The sequence below is a fragment of the Rhodnius prolixus genome, unplaced genomic scaffold (genome assembly GCF_049639745.1).
Source record: "Rhodnius prolixus isolate KJV_2025 unplaced genomic scaffold, Rpr scaffold_9, whole genome shotgun sequence".
NCBI classification, from domain to species: Eukaryota; Metazoa; Arthropoda; class Insecta; order Hemiptera; family Reduviidae; genus Rhodnius; species Rhodnius prolixus.
Window position 1 is genome coordinate 19,873,960 of NW_027411604.1, and position 14,530 is coordinate 19,888,489.

Sequence of the window (14,530 nt, forward strand, 5' to 3'; positions counted from 1 at the left end):
CATATCCGGTTTGCCCAACATGCTTCTACCGGTAGAGACCATTCCGCTCTCCGTCCCTTAAGGTTTCCAGTCATGTTTACCACCTTCTTGACTGACTTAGTAGGCATATTTGTGATTTTTAATAATATTTTTGAATTTTCAAAAAACGCTTTGTTATTGTTGGTAGTTACCACAGTAACTGCAGTTTTTACTTAAATATTATATTAATCTAATATTTTAATAAGACAGTCCACTAACCTCGTTCCTGCATGAAAAATTCCTTGTATAGATGATTTCCATTTTACGTGCGTTTTGGCTTAACAAATAGTGATCACTTGCGGAACCCCTGTCAACGTTCTAGGGAACCCTAGGGTGTCCGCGGAACCCAGGTTAAAGAACCCCTGCTCTAGTTTATAAGTACATTCAGTTCTATAATTTTAAATCAATTTCGAGAATATTTTTTGACTTATTCCTGGCAGTTGACAAGGAAATGTTTTGTGTTTCAAAGAAAATTGGAGATTTTTTGTTTTTTTCTGAAATAGGCTAAAAGAAAAATACTTTTCAAAGTTAAGACTCAACATTAGGCTTCTTTGGGTAGGATAGTTTTTGACGATCATCCTTATACTCTGCCCTAATGGATAGTTTTAATATCTTGTCCGTAAATATGAGTAAAATTTGGGATTTTTGATATTCTTTTATAGAATTTGGAGTACTAAAGTGTCTTTGTCTAAAGGAACAGTTTTGATTTCCTTATTATTACTTTACTCACTGTAAAGGTCTTTAAGTGGAATTACTTTGGATTAATAATATGAGAAATAAAATCCATTGCCTCTTAGTTATTGAACAATGGTAAATGAAATTCTTAAATTCTCAATAATCCCAGCTAATCCATTCACAGATTTCAAAAAATTAGTTAATTTGTTTAATACTTCTTTAAACTTTAGACTACAAAGATGGTGCTATTTTTGTCCAGTAGTAAGAGTTGGTCATGCGTGTATTCAGTTTAGTTATTTTCGGCTATGCAATCGCCTCCAACATTATGATAGAGTTATAGTAGTATATACTTTCTATTAGTAGAAGATCCCAAAGGATGCTGTTATATAATATAAGGGGTTGGGATGTCAGATGAGAATTGACCACGTGGTTTATACAAGGTGTATGTTTTCAAAGGAGTTAGTAGAGAGTATGGTCTGTGCGAAGGCAGCCCCAATATGACAAGGAGAATGTGTCTGGGTAAAAGAGAAGGGGAAGGTGGAGTGCAGTATCTGAACGGCCGCCTCCGACGTGAGCTCGGTATATATGTGTGTGTGTGTGTGTATATACATAGAGAAAGCTGGCGATGACGACGATGACTATGACTACTACCAAGGTAGTATATATAAGTGAATGGAGGCGGCGGTATGGTGGCGCTTTAATTGAACCGTGGGGGCCGATGTTGAAGGGGGGCCGTTCGCCAGCATGGTGGGGGTGGACTGTTGTGAACTGGAAGGGTCGCCACAGCCTATACAACATCCCCATTCTATCCCTTGCATTCTGTTTCTTGTGCCCTCTATCTGCAACTTCTAGTTCTTCACTTATCTTCGCTAAATACTCAAATTCTCTCTCTTTTTTTTTTACTTTTTTTCATACAAAATTTTTCTTTTGCGTTTGTAGGTGTTTATGTTTTTTTTTTGCCTTTTTAAACAAAAAAAAAATTGTCTTTTCTTTTCTTTTTCTTTTTAAAGTTTTCCTTTTTAATCTTTTGTTTTGTTTAAGAGAACGGTGAAACATCAAAATTTTGTATCTCAGTGCTATCTACCGGCGAGTGTTGTTTTTGTGTATAGTGTGTTTAAACCATACTTGGTGCTTTTATCGTGCTTAACAGGTGTCTCGGAGTGGATTTTCTTTTTAAATTTACCAACATCTAGTATAATTTTCAACTTTTCTGCCTAGAAGTATTCTTAAAATTAAACATTCTTAGTTAACCTCACAAAAATTTGTGAGGAAAAAAAAAACCTGTGCTTTTAGTACATTTTTGTAAAATATTCATGCTGGAGTGCGTAGTAGAATCAGTGTACGTTAGGTACAGGGAGAGGTTATCTACAACCGGCACAAAGTGGCCTTCGACGGATCCAGATACAAAGAGTATATCGACAACAACGTCAACATCGATACAAGATAATCAAACAACTAGAATGTTAATACCTCCATCATCGGCGACTGTAACATCAGCTACAGTACCAACTACAACTCAACAACATCATTATCATCAACATTACCACCAACAACAACAACATTATCATCAAAAAAATCATCAACATTTCAGCCAAACATCTCAATGTACAACAAATACAATGGCCACAACAAGCGATACTAATACAACGATCACCACAATTATTCCATCAACAATGACAACCACAGCAATGTCTTCTTCCTTGTCAACATCATCAACTTTATCATCATCATCATCATCTACAACATCATCAACTGCAACAATAAATTCATCAACAGTTCATACAAATATCCAAACAAGTATTAATGAACCAGTGAAATTGTTTGTGGGGCAAATACCAAGGCATTTAACTGAAGAACATCTTCGGCCAATGTTTGAAGAATTTGGACAGATTTATGAGTTTACTGTATTGAAGGATAAATTTACTGGAATGCATAAAGGTTAGTGTGGAGTTTTGAATTTTGGATTTTAGATTTCATTTCTTTCCTTTCACTTAGATTTAAGAATATTTATATCATGTTTAAATGTTTGACAATGGTTTTTGGTGGGATGGTTAACCAATTTCTCCAATATTTTTAATGATGGAAGGCAAATGAACTTGCCAACTATTCACATAACACAGATAACGGAATCATAATTTAAATATTATGTAAATCATATGCGATTAGCAACTGACTTGAGAGAAAATTTAGATAACAATTTCTGAGCAAAATTTGCTTAAATAATACCGGAAAAAGAACAAATATTTCCGGCTAACTTACTTTGTTTCTGGGCCGATAGCAATTTCAATTATCGATAGTAAAAGAAAATTGAATTAAACCGTTAACTGATGTTTGAATTATTTTTCATAAACTGATGTAAATTTTCAAAATTTGCTTTCAAAATTGAACTTACTTGATCATTGATCACATTTTCAGATTTCTTCTTTTTCTATTTATTTTTTGTTTAAATTAAACAGGTTTTTCTTGGTCTTAACTTAGAGGTAATTACTGAGTAAATAACAGAGTAGATGTTATTTGAGATCTGATAAAAGTAAAGATTTTAAGTACACGTTTTCTTCAAATTATAAGTTGATGCTCCTTTTTTTTTATGTCACCAATTAAATCATTCATACAGACTAGAACATTCTTTTCGTAACATTAGTTGCTCAAATCCAAGAAAAATTCCATCTTAATATGGAATCTAAATCACAATCCACTGGTACAGCAGTCTTAAAAGAGAGCCCATTGGGGTAACTTCTCTACTCTGAGTATGTTGTGGACATTTTGAATTATTTATGCTTGTTGCGTATAACGCAACAAATACGTTAATTATAACTAAAAAACAAAAAAAGATATACATCTGTAGTGAAACATTTTTTTGTTTCAAAATTGATGAATAAGTTGAATGTTTCTTTTTAAAGTATAAAAAATAAAATAAAATGTTAAATCTTCGGTGTTTTCTCTAGTGTTTCTTCTTCAGGAACTGCAATAAAATTCTACAATTAAAGTAATTATATCATTTAAAAAGTATAATGTGAACGGAACAGAAATATGATTCCTGGTTTGTGAAGGAATCTTTTGTACTAAATGAGGTAAAAACAGTCAAAACGTTAACGTTACCTTAGATCAGCGGTTCCCAATCTTTTTTCATTAGTGTACCCCTTTACCTGATTGTTTCCTTAGTGTGAACCTCCTCTAACATACATATATTATATAAATAAAAAAATAAATAATCGTATTCTTGATTTTACGTATTGTAACTTTAAATTAACAGCAAAACAATCTGAATATCGGTATCGAATCACTCGATATTATATTGGTATCGAAAAAAATACTGCAGCATCGAATGAGTACTTAATTCTTGTCAATTTATATGTTATTCAGTTTTATTATAATAATTTTGTAATTAAGTTGTAGGAATCATTTATTATATAATTTTTTCTCTCATTAATAATATATCTGTATAATTTTTATATCTTCCGCCATAATAACTTTTTTTTTTGCGTACCCTTAAACAATCATTCGCTTATGGGCTTTCGATTTTTTGTGTGCCAAATTTACAAATAAACTAAAACTCAATAGAAATGTTTAGAAAAATATCTAAGACAATTAAAAACCAAACACGTGTTGAGTCAAAAAACCTTAGGGAGTAGCTTTGATAAGAATTAAATGAATAGAAAGAAACAAAAGAGTTGTTTTCTGGGAGAGTTAAGCAAGGGCTTGAACTGAGGACGTGTGCAGGGTGTAGCCAATGAGTCACGACTACACCAATGTTCTTCTGCACGTCTGTGACCATGTCTCCTCTCCCCCCCACTACACGTGACAGGACTTTACGATTATGATTCACAGGATCGATTTTTTTCATTCTGTTAATTTTACTTAGAGCAAAAAAAAACAAACCAACGCTCAATTTTTTGGTTGTTCTTGAAAAAGGTTATCTAAATTATTATTTTCGTTAAAATTAAAAGGACCGATGAAATGAAGGCATTCCAATGATTTAATTAAAAATATTAATCGAGACCATTCATACAACTATCTTTATTCTCATTACTATTTTTAGACCGAAATATAACCTTAAAAGGAAGGTTATCCAAACTGCAAACAGAAAACTAACCTAAAACTAATACTTCTAGAAAGATAATTAAAGCAATAGTTATTTATTTAACAAGTGTGGAAAGTAGTACTTTTCCACACACGAGGCAGGGTTTGCACGCACGAGCGAGCGAAACAAGGCAAGTGCAAATTGCCGAGTGTGAAGAAAATACTTTACATTATATTTTTTCTGCAACCATTAGGGTTATTAACTAAAAAAAAAACTAAACAGGAATCACTAGAATCCATTTTAAATTTCTATAAGGTAACACTATAACCTTTTTAACTGTTATAATTAAAAATATCTAATTATTTATTTAAATATTATTTTTATTTCTATATTCCTTTCAATTTTTATTTTATTTTTTAATATTCGTTTTTTAATTATTTAGTTACTTTAAATAAGCTTATTAAAGTTTTACAGAAAATATTTAATAACAAAACTTCTTATATCAAGGAAGCACAATAAAGTTTTTCCACACACTAGTGAGGAAAGTGACACTAATGGGAATTTTTCCCCACTAGTGAGGTAAAGTTGGACATTACACAGCTGATTTTAATTGAGTAATGAGAACATTCCTACATGGTTGCAGAAAATAGTTATTTATTTAACAAGTGTGGAAAGTAGTACTTTTCCTCACGCGAGGCAGGGTTTGCACGCACGAGCGAGCGAAGCGATGCGAGTGCAAGTGCAAATTGCCGAGTGTGAGGAAAATACTTTACACTAGAGTTAAATATTATATTTTTTCTGCAACCATTTATTAACTAATAAAATTAAAAATTTCATTTTTACAGTCTACAAAAAGTAATTTATTTATTATGAACTGTTATATTTTTATATATATTTATAATATATATAAAATTTATTATAAATTGTTATATTACAATTATTTACATTACTTACGTATTTACATTACTTATTACATTTTCTGCTGTTTCTTTTATTGATGGAGGAGTGTTTTCTAAACAGGCATCACTAGAATCCATTTTAAATTTCTATAAGGTAACACTATAACCTTTTTAACTGGTATAATTAAAAATATCTAATTATTTATTAAAGTATTATTTTTATTTCTATATTCCTTTCAATTTTTATTTTATTTTTTAATATTCGTTTTTTAATTATTTAAATAAAATAAATTTATATAAGCTTATTAGAGTTTTACAGAAAATATTTATGTTAATAACAAAACTTCTTATATCAAGGAAGCACAATAAAGTTTTTCCACTCACTTGTGCGGAAAGTGACACTAATGGGAATTTCCCCCCACTAGTGAGGTAAAGTTGGGCATTACACAGCTGATTTTAATTGAGTAATGAGAACTTCCCTACATGGTTGCAGAAAAAAGTTATTTTTCTACGATTACACAATAAATATTGTTCATCATTTTTGGCGATTGGTTCATGGATCTAAAAAGAATAAAGATTTATCTTTTTAGAATCAGTTACCAAAAACGATGAACAATGTTACATTAATTTGATAAACAGTTAACGTAATAAATGTGTTACAAGCCCTGAAGATGACCTAGTCCGTAGGTCGAAAGCTTACCAAAAATTAATTTAAAACAATATTTCTGAAATCGGTAATAATCTTTCTTATTTTTGGATCAATGAGTCAATCACCAATAAATATAAATTTTTTCTTTTTTTATTTAAGAAGGAAATGTGAAAATGAAAAATCCATTGATTAAGGAGGCTTTTCCGGGATTTCCTTTTAACTAGTAATTTTTGCTGTGTACAATTTAACACTTCTTAATACTTTACCAGTTATGGGAACGTTCATTTCACGAAAAAGTCACTTTTTTAAGGTAATTAACCTCAAACAATGTTTCCACGATAAATATTATAAATAAATTTTGTAGATTTATATCTTTTCACTAAACAAAGTTTAAATAAAATCGTTGGAGCCTTTTTTGTACAAAAAAAAACATTCGAAATAATAAAAGAATCTGTTCATTAAGTTGCACTTTCGGCGAGCCATTTTTTTTTGCAAATTTGGAAATTTTTGTCCCAGATTTAGGTCTTATTACAAGGCGATAACACAAAATATTATTTTTTAAAATTTATTTTGTTAGACTACATCGAACGATTGGCATAAAAGCGAGTTAAGACAAGGTCATCTATCCGAAAATTGGCCAATAATAGAGAAGAGTTCTTCCGATAGTTCTTTAACCTAAGATATCTAAAGCTCGACTCTGAAAAGCATTAGAGCTAACTTCAAAGAAGAAGAGGAAGAATATTTATTTTGTGCATATTTTATGACAACAATTTTACAAAAATAAAAATACTACAAAAACAAAATAAAACCAATCAATCTTTTCTCCCCAAGCTAATCGATACTTCATACACATAAACAATGTATGAAATCCGTCCGTTCAATTTTGTATTTTGTATTTATATACATTTGATTATTATTAACCTTTATTTATTATTAATTTTATTTTATTTTTAATTAGCCTTTTTTGGCAATCTCTCCATTACTTATTTACCTTATTTATTCAACAGAAAATAATATTTCCTCTCATATTTTAAATAGATAACCACATAGAAGGCAATAGACATTACTCTAAATCAGTGATTCTCAACCACTGTGCCGCGAAAGTTTTGAAGTGTGCCACCAAATTTTAGAAATGCATACAATAAAAATTATAATTTATATATATATATATATATATATACGAGGGTCGTTTGAAAAGTCCGTGCAAAGTCAGAGAGATAGCACCACTGGCGCGTATCGAGGTTATGTTTAGTTAGTAGCATCTCTTGGAAGAACACACACCAAGTTTCAGCCAGATCGGTCTATTTCTTTGTGTTTGGCATTCGTTTGAATCGAGGAAGTCGAGTGATTTTCAAAAAATGGACGAAAAAGAATTTCGTGTGTTGATTAAACACTACTTTATGAAAGGCAAAACGCCTCAGGAGACTAAAGAGAAGCTTGATAAACATTATGGTGACTCTGCACCTTCGATTAGAACAGTTTATAAATGGTTTCAAAATTTTCGGAGTGGCCATATGGGCACAAGTGGCGCTGAACGTTCTGGACGCCCTGTTGAGGTTACTACTCCAGAAATCATTGATAAAATCCATGATATGGTGATGGATGACAGAAGAGTGAAGGTGCGTGAGATTGCTAGTGCTGTGGGCATCTCGAATGAACGGGTACATAATATTTTGCATCAACATTTGGACATGACAAAGCTGTCCGTAAGATGGGTGCCACGATTGCACACGCTTGACCAAAAACGAAATCGTGTAAAGTGTTGCAAGGACGGTTTGCAGCTGTTCCAGAAGAATCCGCAGGACTTTAAGCGTCGTTTCGTCACTGTGGATGGAACATGGATACATCACTACATTCCTGAGACCAAAGAACAATCTAAACAATGGGTTACCAAGGGGGAATCTGCGCCAAAAAAGGCGAAGACCGTTCCTTCGGCCGGAAAGATTATGGCGACTGTCTTTCGGGATTCTCAAGGAATAATCCTCATCGACTATCTGGAAAAGGGTAAAACTATTACAGGTGCATATTATTCATCGTTATTGGACCGTTTGAAAACCGAGCTGCAAGAGAAACGCCCACGATTGGCCCACAAAAAAGTCCTTTTCCATCACGACAACGCACCAGCTCACACCTCAGCAGTTGTGGTCGCAAAATTAATGGAAATGGTTCCAACTCGTTTCACATCCCCCCCTATTCTCCCAGACTTGGCTCCCTCGGACTACTATTTGTTCCCCAATATGAAGAAATGGCTGGCGGGAAAAAGATTTTATTCAAACGAGGAGGTGATTGCAGAAACGAATGGCTATTTTTCAGACTTGGACAGATCCTATTATCCGGAAGGGATCAACAAACTAGAGCAGCGTTGGATGAAGTGTATAAGCCTAAAAGGAGACTATGTTGAAAAATAAAAAAGGTTTACCCCAAAAAATTAAGTAGTTTTTACTTTGGCACGGTTTTAATATATATATGTATATATTAAATGTAAGAAGACGATATGAGAGTAGCATTATCATTTATACGAGTACGACCAAATATAAACGAAATTATCAAAAAACTTCAAGCTCAAATTTCTCATTAAAAGTATTCTTATCATTGACTTGTAATTAATCCCTTAATAAACATATACTGTTGTTTTTGTAGTACATATTACTTTATTTTAGATTGATTATATTGATAAGTAAAACTATTTTACACAGTGTATTATGGATTTTTTTTTTTTTTAATTTATTTTGTAATTTACAATCTGTATAAGTATATACAATAAGTAAATAGGATGTAAATAAGATGAACTGGTGCGGGAGGAGAGCAGGAGGAGAGAAACTACCCAGCGGTAGCACGCTCTATAGGAGAATAATGACGTTTAGTTCTTCAGACTGTAAGGAAGTCGCGGGGCCACTGGCGATTCAGTCGGCAAGTAGGATTGTTAGGGATGTCAGAGAAGGCGAGAGACTGTACAAGAGGATTAGAGCTAATCGAGAGAATAGTGTGGAATTTTTGGTATTTAGTCTTAGCGAGATGATGAGGTCGTAGTGAAAAGTGAGATTAGTCACGTAGAAAGTTGCGTCAGCTATCTGTCGGAGGAATTTTGATTGAAATGTCTGTACAGTCCGTATGTTTGTAGGTTTGGCTGAACCCCACAGCTCTAGTCCATAAGTCCACATAGGTTTGAGCATAGTACTGTTTAATAATCGTTTGAGTTCAATGGGTAATTTGGAGCGTCGTCCAAGTAGTCTGTAGAGCAGTTTCGCACGTTTCGTCATTGCTTGTCTCTTAAGTCCAGTGTGTGGGTTCCACGTGAGTCTTTTGTCTATGTAGAGCCCAAGGTAGCGCACCAGATCTGTACAAGGAAGAGGATTGCTGTTGAAGAGGACAGGTGGATAGGGTTATGGATAAGTAAAATACTTTTAAACTTAACTTATTGTTAGTGTACCGCCAAATTTTGAAATTGTTAAAAGTGTGCCGCCGCGACAGAAAAAAAAGTTTGAGAATCACTGCTCTAAATGAAGATTAACACACAATATACACTACCTCTGATGTCGTCCGCTACCTTGGGAAGCTCATCATAAAGCACATCATACGTTCACACATACCCTTCTTAATCGACAAGAAATGAACCCACGATTTAGGCAGCTCCGAAGACTGTTTAAGACAACAGGTCAATAGAGACACTATCTTTTGCTACTTATTTTACTAATCTATGGAGTCGAACTATGGTGGATCTACGAAGAGGATCTGCCTTCTAAGAATCCAATTCTCTGCACAATCGTCAATGGTTCCTGCTATATATCCAACCGGTTAGTCCAAAACGACCTCAGCATTCTTTACTAGTCGACGTAATCTCAAGCATCTGCAGGAATTCTCACAATTTGCAGATCGTAATCTCACAGTCCATGCAATTCTTCCCAACTATTCCTGTCTATATTCCCAAGCGTTTTAATCGCAATGGTTTCATGATTTGTTTGAATGAGTCTCAGTGCTTTAAGTTGACTAAAATCTCTTAAACGGATGCTACTATTTGGGAGTGTCATCCATCGATAATATTGTACAACTAGTTGTACAACTTCCGGCCAATTCCGGCCATTATACTATTCAAATAAATTGAAAATAAACACCCAAAATATTGCTCTCAAGTATACAAGAAAGGCCTGGAGTATCCACGTACCGAATTCTTCCATCTTTGTTTCCATGTGGTTTACTTGAAGAATAAGAGGAACTCCATATTGCTGGCTGGGTTTAATTGAAATATTAATTTCTTAGGTTTAACGTAAACTTATCCCACTTTTCACATGAAGGGCTTACACCTGAACTACTTTACAACTTCCTAATAAAATTAGATACGGTTGCGTGTTGCATGAGAATTGGCTGTCAAGTTTATTTCATGGCGAGTTGTTTTATTTCATTTGTTCAAATTTAATATAGCTTATTCTCGAACATTGACACCTTTAATATTCCTACGTAATCAGGTTTTAATTAAGGTAGGTTTAAATTCTGTTTTGATATTTGGATATGGAGTAAAACTGTTATTCATAGCTTTAAATTTTTCAGTTAGTTAAATATACGAGGTGTGGCTATTAAATAATGAGACTGATGTCTCATTGGTCAAATCCTAACGACCGACAGCTGTGCAGCGTAAAGCCTTCTCTTTCGATTGCAGCGTCTCACGTGTTTGTAGAGAAATCTGTCTGACCGGAACTGTCGTTTATGTAAGAAGTGTTAGTTTCGTTTTGCCGAAAACATGATACTACAAATGTGGTAGAGCAACGAATTGTGAAATTTACGAATTGTGGCGATGAATGTTTTTGAGTGGTTCCAAGATGGCCGAGAAGACGTCGGAGATGATGACAGCCCAGGTCGCCCTTCCACGTCCAAAACGGATGAACAAATCGATTATAATTGATCAACATTACTACCGTGAGGTGTTTGCTCAACTCCGTGAAAGAGTAAGGCAAAAAAAAACGACCCGATTTGTGGAAGAACAAGTCACGGGGTTCTCCATCAAGACAACGCGCCAGCTCACACAGCATTGTCTGTCAAGACGTTTCTATTTTTTCCAGTTTTAGGCCAACCGCTTTATTCGCCTGACCTGGCCCCCATGTGACTTTTATCTGTTCCCAAAAGTCAAATCCGCATTAAAAGGAACACGATTTCAGTGCGTTGAAGCTGTGCAAGAAAAAGCGGCACGCCTCATACAGGAGCTCACAGAAAAAGACTTCCTGCACGGTTTTGAACAATGGTAAATTCGCATGGAGTGTTGTAGGGATAGGGAGGGGTGTATATTGAAGGTGATAATAACTAAATATGTATAAATTTAAAATAAAATGTTTTATAGCAATAGTCTCGTTATTTAATAGCCACACCTCGTATCTTTTATGTTTATGCTTTTATGTATTTCAAATACTTTGGATTATGCAATTGGCACCAATAATTAATCTATTCGTTACGTTAACACATCTCAGCTGGTTATTTATAGATTTTAAAAAGGACATTCTTGGTTGTATTAGGCTATAATTTAATAATATAATAATAATTTTGTTCGGAGTCTTTTCTTGTCTTGTTGGCATTAGTTATTGCCATTCGGCCAATCAATGTCGGCTCTTATTGTGTAATATACACAGATATATTCTATTCGTTTTTCTTATTAGTATAAAATTTGAAAACTTTAAATAATCTCATATTTATAGGTTAGTATTTGCTTGAAATTTTGCTCTTCATTACGGTCTGAACAAAGAAGCGAATATCTTTCTCCTGTTCTATGTAAATATACTCCACAAACTGCGTGATTAGCTCCCATCCTATAAAAGTCCTGACGGCGCTTTCTGTTAGTAGGAGGTACCCTTAAACTATAGTCTCCTTGGTAATTTTAGGGTTATGTTAAGGTAGGAGTAACTATTCTTGCTGTATTTTGTCTACCTTTATTTTTTCCTTTCACCGTCAGTATTTTAAATTTTTCTCTTTAAATAAGTGGGCCGGTAATCTGAAAATCTTCCATTTCTTTTCTTGGTCAGCATGTCTACCCTTTCATTTGCTTTAACCATGCAATTACCCTGGGAACATTTTTAGCAAGACTCCATTCTTTATTAGAGATGGCTACCATTTTTATAGATTCTGCGGTAACTTCATTTATGCCAGCATAATGTGAATTTTAGGCTAGCTAGTTTATGTATTGCCATCTGGTTATAACTAATAACGAAGTATTCATTTTCTGACAAGGAGTGAATATATTTCACTGCCATTCATATCGCAACTAGTTCAGTCATTAAGCTAAAATTTCGAACAGGGCCTTTTATCGTTGATTCAACCAAGTCAAAGACAAATCTAATGCCAAGGCTTCTTTTATTTTTTTGAAAGATCGTTTTGTTTTTTTACTTTTCTGTGATTACAATGGGTTCCCATATTCTCAACCTTTCTTTAATTGGTTTTTTCCTCATCTCACACATTCCAATTCCTTAATGTATCATTGTTACGTCCTGAGAGCTTTTCTTGCTTCTCGAACTAGTAAGAATAAATCTCCAATGCTTTTCTCATTGTCTGCGCCAGAATTAGATCATGGTCATAATGCGCATTACACATATTTCTTAATGTTTTCCAATCATGATTCAAACTCTTATGAATATTTATTTCTAGAATTGAAATTACTAAACCAATAATAACAAAAAATAAAAATAAATGCGTAAAAACAACATTTTGGAGCACATAAAAATATTATTCGATTGGATGCCGAAAAGCCTAGGCTCAAAACGGTCTCTCCCGAAAGAAAATCTGAACTGAAATCTTAACCTTAGCCTTCGAGAGGCTAACATTCACTCGAAACCTTACCGGTACTCTTATGAATTTATCTTCCCAAATCAAGTGGAGACCAATTCCTGAACGTTCGTTCGAAAGTTGTTTATAAAAACTTGGAAATCACCCCTAAGCAGTGAAGTACTCTATGTTTTGCAGGTATGGTCCTGTTAGCTGTAACTATGGAGTAATCAGTCCAATCATGTCCCTCAATTCAATTCTGCTCCAATTAGTCTATACGAAAGAAACCTTTAGCTTGATTTTCTGCATAAATCCTCTAGATTAAGCGCAAAAAGGCACCTGTCTTCATCGTTCATCCCATCTACTTTTCATTCCTTAATTTTGGAATTCCAAAATTTCTCTGAGATGGCTGAGGTTGGTCTGGGTCCAACGAAAGACTAGGATGATTTCAATTTCCTAGTTCATCCACTTTCTACTCCCAGCATTCCTTCATGTCCAGTGATCCAAAACAGCTACTTCACTTCGTAACACCTCTTACAAACTTTAATCAATCTTCCGATCCAATCAATGCTTTCAAAGTAGCGTGATGTTCGAAAAAGATTTTAACTTCCTTTATCGGTTTCTTCTTCTTCTTCCCATGGTGCTACAGTCCTATAGTAGGACCTGGACCTCATTCAAGAGAGGATGCCACTCTTCCCTGTCTTCAGCTTTTCCGTCATCTTCTAACACCCACCTTTTGCAGATCTCTTTCTGCGTCATCTAACCATCTTATCCTGGGATGGACCTCTACGTCTTGCGCCACCCGGGTGTCCATATAATACTTTTTTAGGAACTTGATGATGGAGCATCCGTTCAACATGGTCCGAGCCACCTCAGCCTGCATTTTTTTGATACAAGAAACTATGTCGGGTTCTCCCTATAGTCTCTTGAGTTCTTCGTTCTTTCGGAGCCTCCATTCACCGTCAATGTAAAACGGGCCGTAGATTTTTCGCAACACTCTTCGCTCCCATATCCTCCAGCATATACTCACATTCTTGCGCCATTGCCCAAGTATCGCTACCGTACATCACTACCGGCCTTATTATTGTTTTATAAATAATAATTTTCACCGGTCGCGACAAATTCTTAAACTACAAAATTTTTTGTAACGCCTTTGTAACGGTTTACTTCTAGTTAATCAAGGCATACAGGATGCATTCAAGAATCCTAGAACATCTTCCAAATCAGCTCAAGTTCTATTTTAACTATTTATATAATCCTTTACCCCTATCATTCTTTCACTTACAGAATTTAGTCTCTATATCCTCCTTATTCAACTAATTATAAAGACAATAATTGATAATAATTTCGCGACTAGATTTAACAAAGCTTCTCAATGTGACTTCATTAAAAATCTGTCTTGAGATCTCTAAAATAAAAAATTACTTCTGAGGTAGCACTAAAACCGTTTGACCTTGTACAATTGTTACTACAACATTGTAAACGTTTTATAAAACTTCTTTACCATTTGCTACATATTTTTTTGTA

At 34.1% G+C, this 14,530-nt stretch overlaps 1 protein-coding gene across 3 annotated transcripts in view; it reads left to right on the forward strand.

Annotated features, from left to right (window-relative positions):
• The first annotated feature begins 794 nt into the window (after positions 1 to 794).
• LOC141454028 (uncharacterized) overlaps positions 795 to 14,530 on the forward strand; it is a 772,684-nt gene continuing 758,948 nt past the window's right edge. Inside the window, exon 1 of one of the 3 annotated variants that reach the window (XM_074127800.1) lies at positions 795 to 2,631. In XM_074127800.1, coding sequence (XP_073983901.1) covers positions 2,007 to 2,631 — 625 coding nt within the window. In that variant the 5' untranslated portion in view covers positions 795 to 2,006. The remainder of the gene's footprint in view (positions 2,632 to 14,530) is intronic. The other 2 variants (XM_074127798.1, XM_074127799.1) reach the window with 2 other exon arrangements.